Source organism: Chlorocebus sabaeus, chromosome 11 (genome assembly GCF_047675955.1).
Source record: "Chlorocebus sabaeus isolate Y175 chromosome 11, mChlSab1.0.hap1, whole genome shotgun sequence".
NCBI lineage: Eukaryota > Metazoa > Chordata > Mammalia > Primates > Cercopithecidae > Chlorocebus > Chlorocebus sabaeus.
Window position 1 is genome coordinate 114,824,169 of NC_132914.1, and position 21,435 is coordinate 114,845,603.

At 45.8% G+C, this 21,435-nt stretch overlaps 1 protein-coding gene across 1 annotated transcript in view; it reads right to left on the bottom strand.

The window, feature by feature from the left end:
* The window catches only part of KSR2 (kinase suppressor of ras 2), a 515,890-nt gene that overhangs the window by 214,655 nt on the left and 279,800 nt on the right, over positions 1 to 21,435 (bottom strand). Inside the window, exon 5 of the mRNA XM_008004868.3 lies at positions 140 to 324. Within this exon, the coding sequence (XP_008003059.1) occupies positions 140 to 324 (185 nt within the window). The remainder of the gene's footprint in view (positions 1 to 139; positions 325 to 21,435) is intronic.

Consider the following 21,435-nt stretch of genomic DNA (forward strand, 5'->3'; position numbering starts at 1 on the left):
GTGAAGCTCTATCATGAGCATTTTACAAGCCCTCGAGATAAAGAAAAGAGAGTTTGCACCTGGCGCAGAGGACAGCAGGTGCCAGGGAGAAGGAGGTGGTGCGGCCGGCGTCCCCAGTGCAGCCCGGCGGGTGACTTACTTGCAGAGAAGTTGGCCTCGGTGTGCACAGGAGGGGTGGAAGGCAGGAAAGGTGCGTGTCCCACAAAGAAGGAGCGGAGGGAGCGCTCGGACAGCAGCGGGGAGCGCTGCTGAGAGGGGATGTTCTCGCAGCTGCCTACGCTGCTGTGGATCTTGAGGTTCAAGGGTTTGCTCTTCTTCTTGGCTCTGAAAGGGAGACAGAAAAAGAGGAAAAGGAAATATATCCATAGGTGCACAAAGTTACAGCAGGGAGGCCCAGACTTGTGTTTCCCATGAGGGATCCAAAACCCACAGGGAGAAATTAGAAGAGCCACAGGCTTTTAGGTAGAGACACAGGGCTGGGCAACAAGGGTTTGCCCTCTCACCCCTAGGTCCCTCTGAGAAGCTCATTCTGCCATGGAGCATAAGCAAACACTTCAGCCATTCTTTTTCGCCCAGCTCCCTAGAGAAGCTCTACAGAGCCAGGGTCAAGTTCAGCTTCCAACTCCAATCCCACAACTTTTGCCTAAACATCTCAAGTCCCCAGAGCTCCAAGCCCCCAACCTGTGGCCAAGCTGCCCTTTGGCCATTTGACAAAAACAGCAAATCCCAGGCTGTCCTCAAGTGAGTCCAGATCTGTGTCAAGGTGGCATTCACCATCTACATGTTTCATCCCCAAATCCACTGCCCTTCCTCCAGGGAATAATAATCAGTGCATTTCTGTAGATGTTAAGCCTGACGACTTTCAAGAGATCTAAGTAGACTAAGCCTTCAGTAGGATCCCAGTGCCTCTTCTGGAAATGCTTCCTCTTGCTCAGAACTTCTAGTGCTGGGCTCCTTCTTCTCAGCCCACCCACGGCTCTGTCTGGCTCTTGGTCCAGTGCCTGCCAAGAGTCTCAGACGGTGCCCACCTTAGGAGTTCAGGAGGAGGGTGCTCCCCCAGATCATAGGCTGGATCTGATGGGGTGCCTCACAGGCAGCTGCCAGAGATCAGAAGAGTGATATAGACAAGGAACCCTGGGTGCCCCCACCCTTCATCGTTGTGCCCACCATAGCAGCATTGCTGGAGGAGAGCAGGTGCAGCCTGTAGAAATTACACTATTCTGGGGTCACACTCCCCAGATTCAAATAACTAGTCTCATCAACCCCGGGTGAGTCCATTAAACTTCTCAAGCCTCAGTTCTCTTGCCTACAAAAGAGTCCTCCTTTGGAGAATTGTGGAGTGAATTTAAAAATGCCCATAAGTGACTCAATACAAAGTAGAAATGTGAATTATTATTATTATATTATGGACATCTGTCTGATAGTTCCTTCAGAAGAAAGAATCTGCAGCTAAAACCAAGCAGAAGCTTCTGGAAAGTGTGGTTCTTCTCTTGGGGACTCTTTAAGACCCAAGAGATTGAACGGTATTCTTTGTACACTCTGTGCCCAGCAAAGCGAGTCACATAGAGAAGGAACTTAAATATTTGTTGAATGATCTCTAAATGGTAAAAGGAAGGAAGGTAAAGAGGAGCTCTTCCAGGGACCCCTCAGCTCACAGCCTTTGATCTATGGCCGGTTATAGATTCATTCAAGAGAAGAGAGAGAGGTGATGTCTGATCTCAATCCTACACATGGGCATTGGTCTCACCCCACCAGTGGGTGAGCATCTGCCTTCTGCCTACAACGTGGTGCATTCATGGCAACAATTGTGCAATAAAGCCAGGGGCTCTCCCTTACACAGAATCATAAAGGTAATGCATAGGTAACTCACTGAAACAGGTAATGGCGTGATATTTAAGCAATTAATAGAAATGTGTTATGAGTGCTAGTATCCACCACAGTTAAGCTTATGACACAATCTGATACTATCAAAAATAAGTGCAACGTATACCGAAGGCTGAGAATAACTATGCCCTCAAGAATGGATCTGTCACATGCTGGCCATTTCTTAGTATAGAGCTACCCTGTCCAATAACAGAGCTACTCGTCCACGTTAGCACTTGAATTTGTGGCAAGGCTTGACTGAAATAGGCTTAGAATGAAAAATAATAATAATAATGGACAATATCTAACAATACTTTTGTAAGCATCAAATGTTGGGGTAAATAAAATACATTGCTAAAATTTAAAAAAAAAAAAAGACGGCTGGGTGCAGTGTCTCATCTCAGTAATCCCAGCACTTTGGGAGGCCAAGGTGGGAGAATAACTTGAGGCCAGGAGTTTGAGACCAGCCTGGGCAACATAGCAAGACCCTGTCTCTATAAAAAATTTAAAAATTTGCCGGATATGGAGGCATGTGCCTGCAGTCCCAGCTACTCAGGAGGCTGAGGTGGGAGGATCACTTGAGGCCAGCAGTTTGAGGCTGTAGTGAGCTATGATTGTACCACTGTGCTCCAGCCTGGGTGACACAGTGAGACCCTGTCTCTAAAATAATAATAATGATAACAATAAAATTTAAAAATGATAAAGAAAGTGAGGGGCTTAGCAATTATTCACAGTCTGTTGCTGAAATAAAAAAAAAAAAAGCAGGGTATTTAAGATTCTTTTAGAATTGTTTCTTTTTTTCTAGGCATCTTCCTTGCCAACAGATTATTAGGAGGTGAAATTACTCCATTTCCAACAGGACCTCTCATACTGAGAGAGAGATGGAAAGGAGACACTAAAAACAAGGATTCCAGCCAGGTGCTGATTAAGCTTTCATCTGAAATGGAGAGAATACAGCTCTGAAATTATAGGCATAAAACATGGACATTTAAAATTTTTCAACTTTATCAAACAGGAGGTTTCATCATAATAATAACAACAGCAACAACAGCCAGTGTTAATGCTGCTTTGATTTGAGTGCTGACTGTGTTCTAGGGACTGTATCAAGTGCTTTGCTTTTCATGTATGACCTCACTTAAGTGCCATAGTAACCCTAGGTGGGAGATGCTGTTATTATCCTCTCCCCAACGATGAGGACTCCAAAGCAAAGAGAAGATCAGGGATGCAGTGAAGGTGGTCCCAGCCCTGAAACCAGGCAGTATATGGCACCAGGGTGCAGCTCTCAACTGCACCCACACCAGACCCTGCGTGTCAGTCCCAACCCCACATCATCACCCACCCCAAGGCCAGCTATACTGAGAAGTTTGATTTGGGACATGCTCAGGTCAGAGGCACAGGGGTGGCCAAGAACTGAGCCCCAAATCTTCACTTTTGCTTCATCCACCTCTTTTCTTGGAACCCTTTCACCAGAACCACCCAGAAACCCCATACAGATATTTCCCTTTGCCCCCCTGTCTCCAGCACTGAGCCCTTTTGCTCTGGAGTAATTAAAGAGAAAAATGCTATAATAGGTGAAGGAGACGGGGCGGGACCCCGGAGAGTCCCTGTTTAGTGGCCCCCATGGGACGGCAAAGCTGCCCCTTACAAAGTGTTTCTACCATTTCTCTCCCTCCTCCACCTGGTGAACCCCTACACATACTCCAGGGTCCAGTTCAAATATTAACGTGTATAATGCCCTCTCCAACCCACAGAGTCAGGTAACTTATCATTACCTCCCCTCACTCTCTTAGTACCTGCTTTCCCATCACATGCTGGAAAAGACCCGATTTCCTTAACATGGTACCCAATATCTACCCACACACACACCTTGGTCTGGCTCTGGGGCCTTCTCAGTCTTTGTATATGCTGTCTCCACCACCTGGAGTACCCTCCGTTGCTTTGCCTGGTTAAACCCTATTTGTCTTTTATGACTTGGCTCTGATGTCCTCTCCTCCAGGAAGTCTTCCTTGATATCCTAATTCATTTCAGCATGAGTCAGGTGTTCTTCTTCCAGGAAGTGTTCCCTAATACTCCCTCTTCCCTCCTAGACTTGGCTGGGTGTTCCTTTGCAGTTCTCTCTCTCTTGATTGATTGACTGATCATTAGATAGATAGATAGATAGATAGATAGATAGATAGATAGATAAATGATAGACAGATAGACAAACAGATTGATGGCTACAGTTTCCCATTTTTTCACATTTGCTGTCTTCCAAGTAGACTGTGGTCTTTGAGGGCAATGACTCTGTATGGTTCATTTTCCTATTCTTGGCAACCAGCACAGAGCCTGGCACACAGTAGGCGCTCATTAAATGCTTACTAAATGACTGTTCTGGATTAAGACTCTGGCACACATCACATTCCCTTCTAATTCTTTGCCTTCCACACGTGACTGTAGGCTCCTTGAGGTCAGGAACCATGTGGTTTTCCCTGTTGGATCCTTCATCCCTTAGCTTGGTACTAGTTGAATGAAATGAAACTTTTCAGTGGGCTTGAAAACATTTCTTCCCTTCCCAAGGAGTGTGCTTAAGAGCGCTTGGTTCAAAGCTGCATCCAAAAGGAATCTTTCAGCTCCTCCTACCCACCTCCCCCAAACTCCCGTCCTGCCTGCCCGGGAGTGGAGCGCCCTCTTGTGGCCAGAGCACAGCCTCCTTGCAGATTTTCAGAATCCCTGGATGGAGAGTTTAGAAAAGTCTGTTGGTTTAAGCCTGGGGGCATCCCACACAAGCAGCTGAAAAGTCCCACTGTGCAGGAGGCCTGCTGCTCGCTGGCTTGAGGGAGTCTAAGCATGCCTGCAAAGTCTCCTTAGTGCCTGGAACGCCAACTCTGCTTATCTCCCCCAGGGCTCACGGCGAGGACCAGAAAGGAGCTTCCAGTTACAGCAGCACATACTGGCGGACTCTTTCTTGCCCATGGTCAGAGAAGAAAGGAAAGCAAGGCGGGGCTGGGGGGGGGGGGGCGGGGGCGGTTCCATTTCATCATTTCATCCCACGCAAATGCTCAATGTTGAAGATTCAAAGAAACATCCATACACGGACACAAATGACTGTTCCTAATGACTGTGACTGCGTACTTAAGATTTAGTGAATATTTTGCAGCATGTCCCACAGATGCAGTGTAATTTAGTGGTTAAACTCATAGGCCTTGGGGTCAGAGACACTGGGACTTCAGTCCTGATTGTGACCTTGAGAAAGTGATCTCCGTTTCCTCATCTGGGCAATGGGGACAATACTAACACAATCTCAGAAGGCTATTGTGAGAATTCTATGAGATAACAAGCTTGGCACGGGACCCAGCACAGAGTGAGGGTTCAGGTGATGTCACCTGCTATTAAAGTCACGATGACCAGATCAAATTAGATGTCTGTATAGCTATGGAAATAGACTGGAAGAAGCCAAAATTGAAGCCAAGTTGCAATTTTCACCCGAAATATCCAATAAACTTTTTTTTTTTTTTTTTTTTTTTTTCCGAGACAGAGTCTCACTCTTGTCACCCAGGCTGGAGTGCAGTGGTACGATCTCGGCTCACCACAACCTCTGCTTACAGGGTTCAAGGGATTCTCCTGCCTCAGTCTCCCAAGTAGCTGGGACTACAGGCATGTGCTACCACACCTGGCTAATTTTTGTGTTTTTAATAGAGATGGTGTTTCACTGTGTTGGCCAGGCTCGTCTCGAACTCCTGACCTTGTGATCTGCCCGCCTCAGCCTCAGCCTCCCAAAGTGCTGGGATTACAGGCGTGAGCCACTGCACCCAGCAATATCCAACACACTTTCAATCTATCATGGCCCTTAGTGAGTGAAGAGGACACAGCAAAACCCTCTGGTGATGGATAACCACTATCATCTCCGAAATCCTGACAGGAGCCTTGAGGCACTGAGCCAAGTGACAAGACCAGATTCTCTGGCAAGAAGAACCAAGTCTGACCCAGCACAAGTTTAGCAGGAGCTCAATGACCTCAGAGTCAATCTGTTTTACCAACCATGGCCACAGATGGAAGGGAGAAGGGGTATATCTAAATAAGGGTTAGTTGGACAGAAGGATGGACGAAAAGATGCATGAATGGAAGAATGGAAAGAAGGAAGGAAGGGTGAAAAAGTGGAAGGATGGAATTGATGAAGGACAGAGAGGATGGGAGGATGGGCACACAGATAAAAGGGAGGGAGGATGGGGGAGGAAGATGAAAGAATGGAAGGATAAATGGATGAAATAAAAGTGAGAATGAGAAGACAGAAGAACAGACAAAGGAATGGAGAAGAATGGGAGAATGGAAGGATGGACAGATGGAAGGAGGATGGCAGGATAGACAAATGGAAAGAGGAAGGAAGGATGGAAAAGGGAAGAATGGTGGGATGAAAAGATAGAAAGAAAGAAGGGCAGAAGAGGGAATGGGAGTAAAAGAAAATGAGAGAATACATGGCTATTTGATTAGAGTAGGGTGGAAAGAAACCCCATATTGCTTCCTACCCATCAAGGAAGCCTTCATGGACAAGACGTGGGATTCACCTTTTCCATCCACCCTCATTACCAAGGCATGGTCAGAGGGGAAAAAACAGACACAAATGACTGTTCCTAATGACTGTGACTGTGTACTTAAGATTTAGTGAATCCCACGTTTGCAGTGTATCCCACAGATGCAATTAAAAAGGACATTCTTTCCCATGATCTTTGTAGGATATTAGATATCTGTCACACAGATGTCTCATCTGGAAATAAGGCCAATTCAGAGAAAATCAACAAAAGGAGGTGGCACAAAACATTGGAAAGGGAAGCCCCATCCTCTGCGGCCATATCAGCCCTGGGTGTACCATGGTACTTTCTGGACGGGCCAGCAAGTCAGGGCTCCCTGACAAGGTAAGCTGTGCAGAGGGGCTGGGCTAAGCCAAGGCTGCACATCTATGTTAGGGAAAGGCACTCAGCTCCAGGCCATCACCTGTGCTTAGGAAAATGCATGTGTTTCCCAAGTCCAGCAAGGGACTCTTCCAGTGTTGGAATCTGGGAAACCTCCTCTCACTTTTCTGATGCCCAGTTACATAGAGTATCAAAACTGAAAAGATCCCAAGAAATCTTACATTGTCTTTGAACGAGTTCATTATTCTCCATCTCTAGCCCCATTGTTCTGGTCCAAGCCACCAACTTCCTCTCACCTGGGCTGCCGCTGCCTCCTCACTGGAATCCCAGACTCACTTTTATTTGGTTCCATTTTTGCTTTTTTGTTATATTAAGGTGAAATTCACATAATGTAAAATTCACCATTTTAAACGGAATAACTCAGTAGCATTAAGTTCATTCATCATATTGGAAGATCACAACCTCTATCTAGTTTCAAATGCTCACAACTTCAAAAGAAAATCCCTTACACATTAGTCACTCCCATTTCCCCTTTCCTACAGCCTCTGCAACCACCTTTCTGTCTCTATGGATTTGCCTATTCTGGATATTGCATATAAATGGAATCTTACAAGATGTGGCCTTTTGTGTCTGGTTTCTCACTCAGTACAATGTTTTTGAGGCTTATCCATGTTCTAGCATGGATCAGCACTACATGCCTTTTCATGGTTGAGTAATTGGATCCCACTGTGGATGCTTTACAAGGTATTCTCTACTCAGCAGTCAAAGGCAGGCTTTAAAAAGTATACATTGTATCATGTCACTCTTTTGCTTAAAACCCCACAAAGGTTTCCTGTTGTTCTCTCCTCTTATGGTCTATAAAAGCTTCCTAGGACCCTCCACACCTACCCTCCAACTTCTTGTGTCATCTTGGACTACAGTTGTTCTGGTCATCTTTCTGGTCCTTGACCACACTAAATGCTCTACCTCAGGGCCTCTGCACATGCTGTTCCTGCTGCCTGGGACATTATTTCCCATTCTGCTTGTTAGTGGTATCCTACTCATCGTTAAGGTACCACTTCCTTAGAGATGCCATCCTTAACTCCCAAACCGGCCAGATCTCCTGGTTATACCTGCTCCCAGCACCACCTGCTTTCCTTCTTAGAATGCATCCCAGCTGGAATTCTGCATTTACTTATGTGGTTACCAGAGGACTATCTGTCTCCCCTAGGGCCCGTGCCCATGACACAAAAAGGGCCTGTATCCTCACCATCCAGCATAAGGCACGGATCCAGAAGCTGGGTCTACAGATGCTCACCCTAGCCCATGTATCCCACCTCAAGCAAGGACGATGTGACACCTTCTATTTGGGGGGAATTCTAAAGGAATGTGACCCAGTCTCCATTTGCAAGTCAGAAGGGCTGGTTTAGCAGCATCTTCCCGGTTAATTCCCAAGTAAGGGCTCTTCAGGGACAGAAACACAATTTCTTTTTCTGACAATTTCTTCTGTCAGCCCCTGGCCACCCTTGGCCTAGGCCTGGCAGGTGGTTGCACATTCAGAAAACTGAATCGATACGCTTTTGCCGGCCCACCTCTCCCAGCCTTCGTCACAGAGATTGTCAAGGGAAGCCCCAAAGTGATGTTTAGTCTTTGCACCATTTCCTCTTCCCAAAGTGTGCTGGGGTCTGAAACAGAGCTGCCGGCTCACATGGCCTCAGCTTCCTTGAGCATGCGGTTGTGTCCCCTTGAACTCAAAAGCCTTCACCCGGCCAAATCCCTCAGCATCTCATTAACTGTGTCTGCAGCATCTGGCCCAGCCAATTGGGAGGAAATGGCAGGGCTGGGAACAGGCAAGCTCCTCACAAGCCTGCTTTGAGGACAGGCAAGAGCACACACTCTCACCCTGTGCAGCAAAATGCTAATCCAGTAACCATTTCCCCAAACAGGAAAAATCCCTACTGGTCTGACACAGGGCTATGAGCTGTCCCTATCAAGTGGCCCTTTTAAACCCTTTGCTCTTGGGCTGATCCAATGACCCAAGAGGAGGCCTCCAGGAAAGACTCTTTTCAAAATCAAAGAATGCACAATGTTCTGGGGCAACAGGGCTTACGAGCCCTCGGCTCAGCTGCTCAGAGCCCAGGAAAGGGAGCAGTTTGGAAAAGCAAAGCCCTATTACGTGTAACACCACAGGGATGTTTATTGAGAATCTGCTCTGTTCTTGGCCACAGGCGATAGCCCTCATTTCTGGCTGGAGCACTCCCCAAGCATGGCATTAATCAACCAGGGCCCTGGCAAAAAGAAAAGGGTGGGGGGATGAGCCAGTGAAATAGCACAAGCTGCATTTCCCCAAGTGTGGAGGAACACGCAGTCCTTTTAAAGGAGACATGTATGCATCTTTTTGCATTTTAATAAAATTCAAGAAATAGACTTTGCACGTCAAATCTATAATTTCATAGTAATTATTTTCTATATGCAAAGGATACTAAGAAGGAGAAAAAGAAGAAGGGGAGGGGGAAGAGAAAGAAGGATGAGAAAAAGGAAGACAAAGGAGAAAAAGGAAGAGAAAAAGAAGAACAAGAAGACAAAGGAGGAAAAGAAGATGTTGGCTAAAAAAATGTTAAGTAAACTATAGTATAGATCCCACCCAAATGGCTAAAAATAGATTGACAGTTACAAATGTTGGCAAAGATATAAGGCAACCAGAATTCTTCTAAAATCCTGGTGGGAGTGTAAATTGGTACAACCGTTTTTGAAAAATGACTTGGCAGTATCTACTAAAAAAGCTCTGACCCAACGATTTTACTCCCAGGCATGTACCTAACCAAAATGAGTGCCCATGTCTGAAAAAAAAAAAGACCTTTGTAAGAATGTTCATGGCAGCATTATTCATAAGGGCCACACAAACACTGGGAACATCTCAATGACCATCAATAGTAGAAGGGCTAAATAAGTCATAGTGTACAAACGCTATGACTTGAATTCTCAAACACACACAGTCTGAGAATGACAGTGAACAAGTGGAGGAGGGTGTCCATCATTGGGATAAGGTGATGATGCCAGGCCTGGGAAGCAAGAAGCTCTCCTTGAAGAAGGGAGCATACAATAGCATCATCAAAGGCATCCAGAGAAAAGATGTGCAAGGAATACTTGGCCGAAGTGCCTCTTCTCCCCACACTGAGTTTTTGGTCTTAAGACATTCTCTCGGTTCTCACTATCAGTGCATGTTATGGGCTGGATTTTGTTGCCCCCTCAAGTTCCTATGTTGAAGTCCTAACCCCTAGGGCTTCAGAATGTGGCTGTATTTAGAGATGGAGACTTTAAAGAGGTGACTAAGTGTAAATGATATCATAAAGGAGAGCCCTAATCCAATATCATTGGTGTCTTTATAAGAAGAGGACAAGACACCAGAGATGTATGGGAGCCGCCATGTAAGGACACAGCAAGAGGATGGCCATCTGCAAGACAGAGAGAGAGGCCTCAGGAGAAACCAACCCTGCCAACACCTCGATCTTGGACTTCCAGCCTTCAGAACTGTGAGAAAATACATTTCCATTGTTTAAGCCCCTCGATCTGTGGTATTTTGTTATAGCAACCCTAGCAGACAGTACCCTCATCTCAAGGGATTCTTTGGCATCATAACTAGAACAAGAAAAATACCTACGGCTTTTTGTGGGATAGTTACTAGGGACCACACATAGGACTGGCCACTCTATGAAATTCTTATTCTAGCAGTGTCTGAATTTCTTTGTTTGCTGTCTCTGCCAACTAAAATATGAGCTCTATCTCAATCTTGCTTACCAATGTTGTCTCCAAGGCCTAGAAAAATGTCTGACACACAGTGTGTCTTCCAAAACTATACTTTGGATGAATGTACAAGTGAATATTAACATCAAGCCTTGCAGGCAGTTCCATCTTACAGATGAAGAAACTGAGTCCAGAAAGTTCTGAGCTGCTTTTTTTTTTTTTTTTTTTTTTTGAGACAGAGTCTCACTCTGTTGACCAGGCTGGAGTGCAGTGGTGTGATCTTGGCTCACTGCAACCTCTGCTTCCTGGGTTCAAGCCATTCTTCTGCCTCAGCCTCCCAAATAGCTGGGATTACAGGCATATGTCACCAAAGCCCAGCTAATTTTTTTTTTGTATTTTTAGTAGAGGTGGTGTTTCACCATATCGGCCAGGCTGGTCTTGAACTCCTGTCCTCAAGTGATCCACCCAACTCACCTTCCCAAAGTGCTGGGATTACAGGAGTGAGCCACCGCACCCAGCGAGTGCCAGGCTTCTAACCCAATTTGTCCAGATCCAGAGCCCAGGCTCTCACAGCTACATGAGGCTCCATCCCACTCTGGTGCCAGAAAGAGGATACTACCCCCTGCCCCCATCAACCCCTGCCAAGCTTCAGACTGCAGACATCTTCACGTACTAGGAGTTAGGATTCCCAGGCTCTCTGCGTGAGACCTACATGACTTCCTCCTCACTATGACCCAAGACCTTGACCACAAGATTTGGACTGAAGAACAGATTTCTTGCAAGAAGCAAAGGAGTTCTCCTCCAGGTACAAAACAGAACTGCTGGGTTACCTAAGAGGTGTTACCTGCATCTGTCCTCTCAAACCAAGCTCCCGTGACATAGGATCTGGCCTGGGAGGAATGTGGTTCCCCTATGGTCATGGGATCTGTTTGGGGGTAATGCAGCCCTCAGAGAATGATCCATGTAACCCTGAAGGGACCTCTGTAGTGCAAAGGCCGGTTTTCCGTGGGTGAGGACAATGGACAACATGATGTGGGCAGCAGGGACTGAATGCCAAATGGCCCTGGATGATGGTCCTGCTCCCCTTGTACCAGCTGTGTGGTCCTGGACAAGTCACTTCTCCTTTCTGAGCCTGTCTCCTCACTTCTTAAAGAGGGATATCACCCAAGGGTGGTGATGGTACATGAGACAAGGTCTGCTGAGGGGTCTGCAAGGGATGGGACATGGCCTCAGTGAGAGAGATTGGCATCACCCTCTTGGCATGAATCCCTTTTGTTTCTAGTAAATTTCCTACTTCCTGAAGGCACATGGCCCAAACTCTGTTTCCCCTGTCTGCTTTCACCTTGAACCTGCTCTGGCTCAGCTTCTCTGTGCCTTCACTCTCCTGGGACCCAATACTGTCTTCTCTCCACATATCCTTAAAGACTGAACTCAAGTCTGAGCTCCTTTGAATCTTCCAGAACCATCCAATTCAGGTTGCTATCGCCAGCACTCCATGTGCGTCAGCACCATGCCTGAGCATTTCCTATGGCCCAGGTACCAGCTCTCCATGTGCATTAACTCATGCAGTCCTCACAACAACCCAACAAGGAAGGTACTCGAGTGACACCCATTCCATAGATGGGGAAACTGAAGTTCAGAGAGGTTATGCGGCACTTGGTGAAAAATTCAGCACACACCAACCAAACACACTCTCTAAGTATGATGCACTGTGTTCTTACACTTCAGCGTGTAAAGGGAAATAGAAGACACAGCTTCCATTGTCAGCAACCCTGACTTGTGTATCACATCTGCACCAGCACAGACCTGGACATGAGGCAGGAGTCTTCGACACCTGCAATAAGGGTATGGATATCTCAAGACACAGCAGAAATCTCAAATCAGATGTGGTGATCCAGTAACTGGTTCACTGAGAGTAGGTCATCCATGCTGTCTTTTAGGCCATCTCGGTGTGTAAAACTAAACAATTCCTGGGTTATGGGTAGGGCATGGTTCTCCCTTTGTTCTCAGGAAGATTGCCTGGTGGTCTGAACTGGGCAGCTGTAGCCAGGTTCTTCCAGAACAGGGTTCTAGAAGAACTATGGGCCAACCAATGGCCAAACCCGGCCCTCACCTTGTTTCGGTAAATCAAGTTTCCTTGGAACACAGTCATGCCTGTTCATTTACATACATATTGTCTGTGGCTTCTTTTGCCTGACAATAGCAGGGTTAGTTGTGACAGAGTTGGCATAACCCCAAGCTGAAATATTTATTATCTGACTCTTTATGGAACAAATTTGCTGATCCCTGTTCTAGACTACCTGTCCACAGATGTCAAGAGCAAACTTGTAAGAGAGCCTGCTTTAAGGGTCTGCCTAGGATTTATTTTCCCTCAAGATACAGCTTCTCTCTTGACCTTCTGTGTCTAAATAATGAACATTCTCTATTCCTGTTCACTCCTCTCCCCATATCACTGAATTGTGTGCCACTGTGACTGGGTTATGGGGAGGGAAGTGAACAGGAACATTCTTTAATGATCAGTATAAATTCCTTTGTCTAAATCTATGCTGTTCTTTACAGATATTAACATTTTAATTAAAACAAGACAAAATTTAAAATTCTTCTTATCAGCCATTATATCCATGATTTAAATGCTCAAAAGCTACATGTGGCCAGTGGCTACTGCACTGGACAAAGCAGGCAGAAAACATTTCCATCATTTCTAACATTTCTTTTGGACATGGCTGCTCTAAACAATCCCTGCCCCCAGCATTGAAGGATGAGATGATGCATTGTTCTGTGATTAGATCATTTGCTCCATCTCATGTCTCTCTCCTCTCCAAGCCTGGTTTTCACACCCCTCCCAACAATAGTGAAATTAACTGTGCTTAGCAAAAGACTGGAGGCAGCTGAAATATGCATTATAGTGGACTGGTCGATTAAATTATGGTAATTCCATTTGATGGAAACTATGTAGGTGTTAAAAAAGAATCAGGAGAGAGAGAGCACCAACATTTATTATAAAGTGAAAGTGAGAGGAGAAAAAAACAATGGATATGATATAGCCTCATTGTGTCTTTGAAATATACATATTAATGCAAAAAAAAATGACCTGATAAATATTACTAGGACAGTAAAGTAATTGGATTCCAGCAATGAAGGAGGCAGACAAGAGCTATACTTTCCCTGGGCTTATATCCTGATGGGGGAATACAGACAAACAGATAGCAATGAAGAAATGCTACTTAAGAATAAGAGCTACCATCAGGTGTGGTGGCTCATGCCTGTAATCCCAGCACTTCGGGAGGCCAATGCAAGTGGATCCCTCGAGCTCAGGAGTTTGAGACCAGCCTGGGCAAGATGATGAAACCCTAACTCTACAAAAAATACAAAAATTATCCAGGCATGGTGGTGCACACATGTAGTCCCAGCTACTAGGGAGGCTGAAGTGGGAGGATCGCCTGAGCCCAGGAGGTGGAGATTGCAGTGAGCCAAGATCGTGCACTGCACTCCAGCCTAGGTGACAAGGCCAGACCCTGTCTCAAAAATAAATAAATAAATAAATAACAACAATAAGAGCTTCTACGTAGATAATTAAAATCCAGTGATATGGTAGTGAGTAACTGGGTGAGAAGGCAGACCTGGCATTTTGGCTGAGACCTGAATGTCAAGGAGAAGCCAGATTTGAAAGATTTGAAGGAAGAAGGATCAGGCAGCCTGAGGCAGGGGGAATGTCGCAGAGCCCACAGAACCGGCGCGAGGCCAGGACAGGGAAATTCAGAGTGAGTGCCAAGGAGGGGGCCAGAGGTGAGGTCGGGAGGCAGCAGGGCCAGATCACTGCAGGTGCTTGTTAGGAGGTAGGGTTTTATTCTGAGAACCTTGGGAAGCTGTTGGAGGACTTTCAGAAGGAAGATAATGGAATTGGATTCTGCTTTTAAAAGATCACTTTAAAGTCTTTAATCCACCTTGAGTTGATATTTGTATAAGGTGTAATGAAGGGGTCCAGTTTCAGTTTTCTGCATATGGCCAGCCACTTCTCCCAGCACTATTTGATAAATATGGGAGAAATAGAAACACTTTTACACTATTGGCAGGAATGTAAATTAATTAAACCATTGTGGAAGATGGTGTGGCAATTCCTCAACGATCTAGAACTAGAAGTACCATTTGACCTAGCAATCCCATGACTGGGTATATACCCAAAGGAATAGAAATCATTCTATTATAAAGATATATGCACACGTATGTTCACTACAGCACTATTCACAATAGCAAAGACATGGAATCAACCCAAATGCCCATCAATGATAGACTGGATAAAGAAAATGTGGTACATATACACCATGGAATACTATGCAGCCATAAAAAGGAATGAGATCATGTCCTTTGCTGGGTCATGGACTGAGTTGGAAGCCACCATCCTCTGCAAACTAATGCAGGAACAGAGGACTAAGCACCACATGTTGTCACTTACAAGTGGGAGCTGAACAATGAGAACATGTAGACACAGGGAAGGGAACAACACACACTGAGGCCTATTGCAGGGGCCAGGGGAGAGAGAACGTTAGAAAAAATAGCTAACGCATGCAGGGCTTAATACCTAGGTGATGGGCTGATAGGTGCAGCAAGCCACCATGGCACACGTTTACCTATGTAACAAACCTGAGTGTCCTGCACATGCACTTCAGAACTTGTTTTGTTTTGTTTTGTTTTTGAGACGGAGTTTTGTTCTCACTGCCCAGGCTGGAGTGCAATGGCGAAATCTTGGCTTACTGAAACCTCCACCTCCCGGGTTCAAGCTATTCTTCTGCCTTAGCCTCCCGAGTAACTGGGATTACAGGTGTGCACCACCACACCAGGGCTAATTTTTCATATTTTTAGTAGAGATGGGGTTTCTCCATGTTGGTCAGGCTGGTCTCGGACTCCCAACCTCAGCTGACCCACTGCCTTGGCCTCCCAAAGTGCTGGGACCACAGGCATGAGCCATCGCGCCTGGCTGTACCTCAGAACTTAACATTCAAATTAAAGAGATCACTTTGCCAGATGTGTAGAGAGTTGACCAACAAGAATGGAACAAGAACGGCAACAAGAATGGAATTGGGGGATCTGGAAAGGAGGGTGTCGGAGTCACCCAGGCAAGAGAGGATGGTGGCTTGGAGCAGGGTGGAGGTCATGAGGGTGGAGGGAGGGGACTCGACTGGGACACAGCTCTCCCAGGACTTGCCAGCAGTTTCAGTGTGTTGGGGGTGAGAGGCAAAGGAGTCAGATGCCTCCTAAGTTGAAGCTTCCAATAGATGCACTGAGTCTTAGATGCACGCACATACGTATCAACATTTTCTGGAAAGACAGGCAAGAGGCAGTTGGCAGGTGAGGGGGCTGTGGATTTGGGGAGCAGACACTTTGTTACTTTTAGACTTGTCTCTACCATTTGAATTTAGTAACAGAAGCATTCTTTTATAAAAATAAGACATAATTTTTAGTTATATAGTAGTCATATATAAATAGTATATGACATATACTATTTTTTTTTGGCCTAGAATGTTTTCTTTTTATTTTTGTCAAAGGAAAAAAGTTCTAGAAAACAGAAAAACAGACATTAAATAACAGGGTCAACTTTTAATATTTTGATGATATTTCATTATTTTTTCAAGAAGTTATACATAAAGATCAAATTTGAGTTGGATTTTTGTTTCCTAAGTAGCTGCTATAAGTTAGCTGGTAACTGGCATCTTGGATTTAGTTGGCAAATATGAAAATGTAGTTGTGTATAAATTCCTAGAAATTAAACACATATCCTATACCTACATAAATGTATATGTTTTATGTATATTGGAACATTTACACCTGAAAAATATGCAAGATGTTTTAAGAACAGCTAGATAGTGCTTATTTAGAGATTAAACTTCGCTCAGTGACAAATCATCTCTTGATACCTAACAGACCTCCTACCAAGGCTAGATTTGAAGAATGAACGAAATGTTCCTTAAATACATATTCCCCTCTTGTCCACTAAGATGCTGCTTCTGATGTAGGGCAAGAGAGGGATAAAGAAAGGGAGAGGAAAGGAAGGATGCCCTGAGGCAGAGGTTGCCAAATCTTTTCTGCAAAGGGCCAGAGAGGAAATACCTTCGGCTTTGCAAGTCACTTGTTCTCTATTACAACTCTCCATCTCTGACTTTGTAGCAGAAACTCAGTTGCAGACAATGTGTAAGTGAACAGGTATGACCACGTTCCGATAAAGCTATTTACAAACATAGGCAACGGCTGAACTCGGCCCCTGGGCTAGATAGTAGGTTGGGTAGTTTCCCAACCACTGTTTTAATAGGATCTAGACTTACCTTAAAGTAGGGAAGTGAAAACAAAACACTAAGAGTAGCCCCTGAACCCCACTTCCCATCAACTGGTTCCCCGAGAGCCCTCATCTCTGCCACTGGGACTTTATCTAGTGTCTCTCCTTTCCTCATTTTGACCCACCCCTCCTGGGATGCTTAGGTCTCCTCCACAGCTCTGACCACAGTTCTGAGGTACACATCGATTTTTCTGATGACTTGATGAGTATGGGCCTCTCCCACTGGTTTGGGAGTGCTGGGAAGGCAGGGGTTGTGTTTAACTTCTTTCTGGCTCCCAGCACCCAGCTTAAAGCCTGGCATATAGTAACAGCTCCATAAAAACAGTTTAACTAAACAAATACATGGAAGTCCAAGTATTTCCACTGTATTATTACATGAACGCTCACGGGCTTTCCATGGAAATGAGCGGGGAGGGGGCGGCACACCAGTGGATCCAATTTTCCTGGATGCCATGAGAGAGGCAAGGCTGGCACCCACCCTCTATACATATTTCCAACAGGAGGCATTTACTGCGTAGAGTGGCCATGTGGGGTTTAGCTGGCAGGAGAGGTAAGTGCCTGTACCAGCCCACCTCGGGGAGGGAATTCCAATTCTCACACAAATGCCTATGTCAGCACCAAGATCTCTCTGTTATCACATGCCAGGGGCCAGGCGCTGTGCTCAGGACACATTACTTCATTTGGAGTCGGAGCAATTATGACTTCTATTTTGCAATTAAGGTAACCAGCGTTCCCAATAATTAAGGTATGCAGATCACAATTCAACACAGGCTGGAGTGTGATGGCAGTTCTGGCTGATTTCAAAGCCAGTTCCTAATCACTCTATTACTTCTACTGTAAGAGTTGATCACATATATTCCCATTTTACAGAGGCACCTGTGCAAACAAACAGGTTGTCAATTTCAGGGTTAGCCAAGCAGACTCAATCTTAGACTTGCAATCTTGGAGGAGAGGGGGAGGGGCTGGTCTCAGCCAGTTCTTTAACTGGACACTGACAACGCTGCCTCCACACCATGGAATAATCCAGAAGCCCATGGCTCCCTCTTCCAGTGGAGAACCACTGCACAGCACAAGCCAGCCTGTTCCACCATCCCCTGAGCTCATCCAGACAGCGACCCGGACTTTGCCTCTTAGGCCTGATCTGTGTTGGCGTCCAGGCCCGTTGATTTTCCTGCATCCCTGTGATTAGTGACTAATCTTATTTTTTTGTTCCCAAACCCATAAATCAGTTACAGACCAAATATTTACACAGGCCATCATTTCCGACTGAACCAGAGCTCGTGACAGCCCTCATTATTAAAAAGAATGACTGATTTTGGGCAGAGATTTCACGGCCATGTGGCTGGATGGTTTCTTTTAGGTTTCCTTCCTCCTCCCCTTGCCTGAAGAACAGACAATTTCCAAGATAAATTGGCGCAGAGGTCTGCTCTCACTGTCTCCCCGGGGCCGATGGAACGTGGGCAGGCTTCTGTCAGCCCAATAAGTGATGGCCCCCCGGAGAAATGGCCAGTGCTAGCTTCTGCCTGCATCTCCTGGCCTCCCTCTGGGGCCAAAGAGTGGAACAGAGAGTCATTTGATTCACAATCATTCCCTGAAATCAGAGGCTGTAAAGAAGACAGCAGAGGGGAGGAGCCCAGAAGAGGAAATAGCTGCATCACCACCTCCAGCCCACATGACCCATGGGGCAGGGAGTGGTTTGGTCTGTCCAGGTGCCCCACCCCCAACCCACCACGAGAGGCCACATGTTGAGTGGATAAGATCACTGGATAGAGAAGCAGGAGGATGAATTCCTGACCTAGCTCTGTCATTACCTCAGTTATCTTGGACTTTAATGCTGATTCCCCTCCTGTAAAAAGCAGAGATTTGTGGAAGGTCCCTTTCTATTCATTTTTGCTTCAGGTACCTTGGTCCTAATTATGACAGCTGCCATTAATTTCACCCTTACTAAATGCCTGGCTTTGTGCTAAGCATTTTAGAGGCATCGGCTCATTTTATTCTTTTTTTTCTTTTTTTGAGACAGGGTCTTGTTCTGTCACCCAGGCTGGAGTGCAGTGGTGCGACCACAGCTCAATGCAGCCTCCAATCTCTTGGGTTCAAGCCATCCCCCCGTCTCAGTCTCCTCAGTAGCTGGGACCACAGGCACACACCACCACACCCAGCTAATTTTTTTTCTATTTATTTTTATCAGAGATGAGGTCTTGCTATGTTGCCTAGGCTGGTCTTGAACTCCTTGGCTCAAGTGATCCTCCTGCCTTGGTCTTCCACAGGGCTGGGATTACAGGCATGAGCCACCATGCCTGGCCTCATTTTATTCTTTATGATGGGATCTGTCATCTGCAGATGAAGAAACAGAGGGTCAGAGAGTCTAGGTGACTTGTCTAAGGTCACACAGTATATAAGGGGCAGAGCCAGGATTTGAACCTGATTCTGTCTGACCCCAAAGGTCTTAATCCTAAAATATGTCACAGACTCCCTAAGACCTGGCTTTGCTTGTAACACCTGGGAAAAAAAGCTCATTGTCATCTGGATTCTCAACACTCCGGCATTTCCATAGGAAAGCACCCGGAGTCAGTGTCCTAAGCAAATGCAGCATTCATCATTGTCTACTCAGGTGGTAAGCCAGGAAAAAGACTCCTCTGTGCCAGCAGGAGGTCAGCCGGAAATATTTTACTCAAGGAAACTGATAGTTTTGCCACCTATGGATTATTTCACAGATGCTTCCTTTATCCTGGGAAAAAATAAACGGAGAATGAATCCTTACAAGCATGCCTATTGGAATATATTTCAATCCATGATTCTATGAGATCCACACTGAAATCCATCCATCAGAGCCCGAGAGACAGACAGCGAACAGTATCTACCAGTTCCTGAGGGCTTGGAGAGGACTTGAAAGATGCTGGGGCTGGCTGGCTGGCTGGCTGCCTGGCTGGGTGCCCAGGGCTAGTTGCTTAACCTCAGTGAGCTCTTAGCTTCCTCGCTTGTAAAATGAGGGCCTTAGAGCAACTCATCCTTAAAAGCTTATCCACCCTTAAGGCAGTGATTCTGTGATGCTGCTCCCTTTCCTCCAAATTCCAGCACGACCTTGGGCAGGTCAGAATCTGTGTGGTTTCAGGTCTTCTTATTTATACAACGGGATAACTTCTCCTGCCTCTTTGTCTGCCCCTTGCTTCTGTGGGGGCAAATGAGTCAGTGTGAGCTCAGCAGAGAGCGCAATTAAACATCAGCAAGTTTGATCCCACCAGTGTGGAATTTCTAATAATTCAGTTGTGGCTCTCCTACTGTGACTCCAAGAAACAAAGTCTGAATCTCTTTTTCCACAAGAGTTTGAAGAACTGTTGCCTGAAATTAGAGGGTTTCTTCAAAGCCAGGCTTTTGATGTGCTTTCAACTTTTGCATCCAGCATGAACTTGTTAGGGTAGAAAATTTGCTTATTTGGGATCAAACAGTATAGAGGGTGGGCTCGCTGCAAATTGTCACTTAACATGTTCATCTATGTAATTATTCCTGCTCAGCCAGACTCAGGTATTTCAATATCCGAGCCAAGAGCCTGTACTGCTGTCTTGCAGAGGACACTGGTTTTGTGAGCATCTAGCCTTCACCCCACTCCACCTCAGGGAATTCTCTCTCCCACTCTGTGCATAACCTTATTGGGGGTGTCAACTAGGGGACACTGCCTTCCCCTAACTCACCAGGTGCCAATCGGACCAATCTGAATCTCTCTTGGGAATATGAATCTTGAACAGCATGACACACGATGGAAAAAAATATTTGAAGCTCAGTTTAATCTAGTGGTGGTTCCTCCCAAAATCAGCTGTCAAGTCATTCCTGCTACTTAGAGCCCAAAGACACCTGGATCCTGCCCCTTTCTGAGCCTGGGTCTCCAGCTTTCCTGTCAGTCCTCAGAGTTATCCCATAATATCCCAAACAAGTTCATTTTCTGCCTAAGTTAGCTAGAGTTGGCTTCTGTTGTTTGCAACCAAAGATCTTATCTCTAATGTATTCTGAGACCTTTAAAGCTGAATTTCTCATTAAAAAAAAAAGTCTTTTGGCCAGGTGCAGTGGCTCACGCCTGTAATCCCAGCACTTTGGGAGGCCGAGGTGGGTGGATCACTTGAGGTCAGGAGTTCGAGACCAGCCTGACCAACATGGCGAAACCCCGTCTCTGCTAAAAATACAAAATTAGCCAGGCGTGGTGGTTGGTGCCTGTAATCCCAGCTACTTGGGAGGCTGAGGTGGGAGAATCACTTGAACCCAGGAGGGGGAGGCTGCAGTGAGCCATCACGCCAGCCTGGGTGACAGAGCAAGACCTTGTCTCAGAAAAAAAAAAAGAAAGAAAAAAAAGTCTATAGCTCAATTTTTTCACTAAGTCAGACTAAGTACCCTCAGCTCCAAAGTTTCTCAAGTCCTTTGGGGTGGGGCCCAGAAATCTGCATTTTATCACGCTTTCCAAAGATAATTTCAAGCTCCCCAGCACCTCTCTCTGCATTACAGTTCTACACCAATAACATCAGCCAGGGTCCAACTGGCAGGTCTGACACCGGCTGCTGTTCTGTAGCAAAATACTTTTCACATGCTAATGACTGCTCAGGCCCTCTGAGAACCAGACTCCAAGGCCTGAATCAGGTTTAGTCCGTA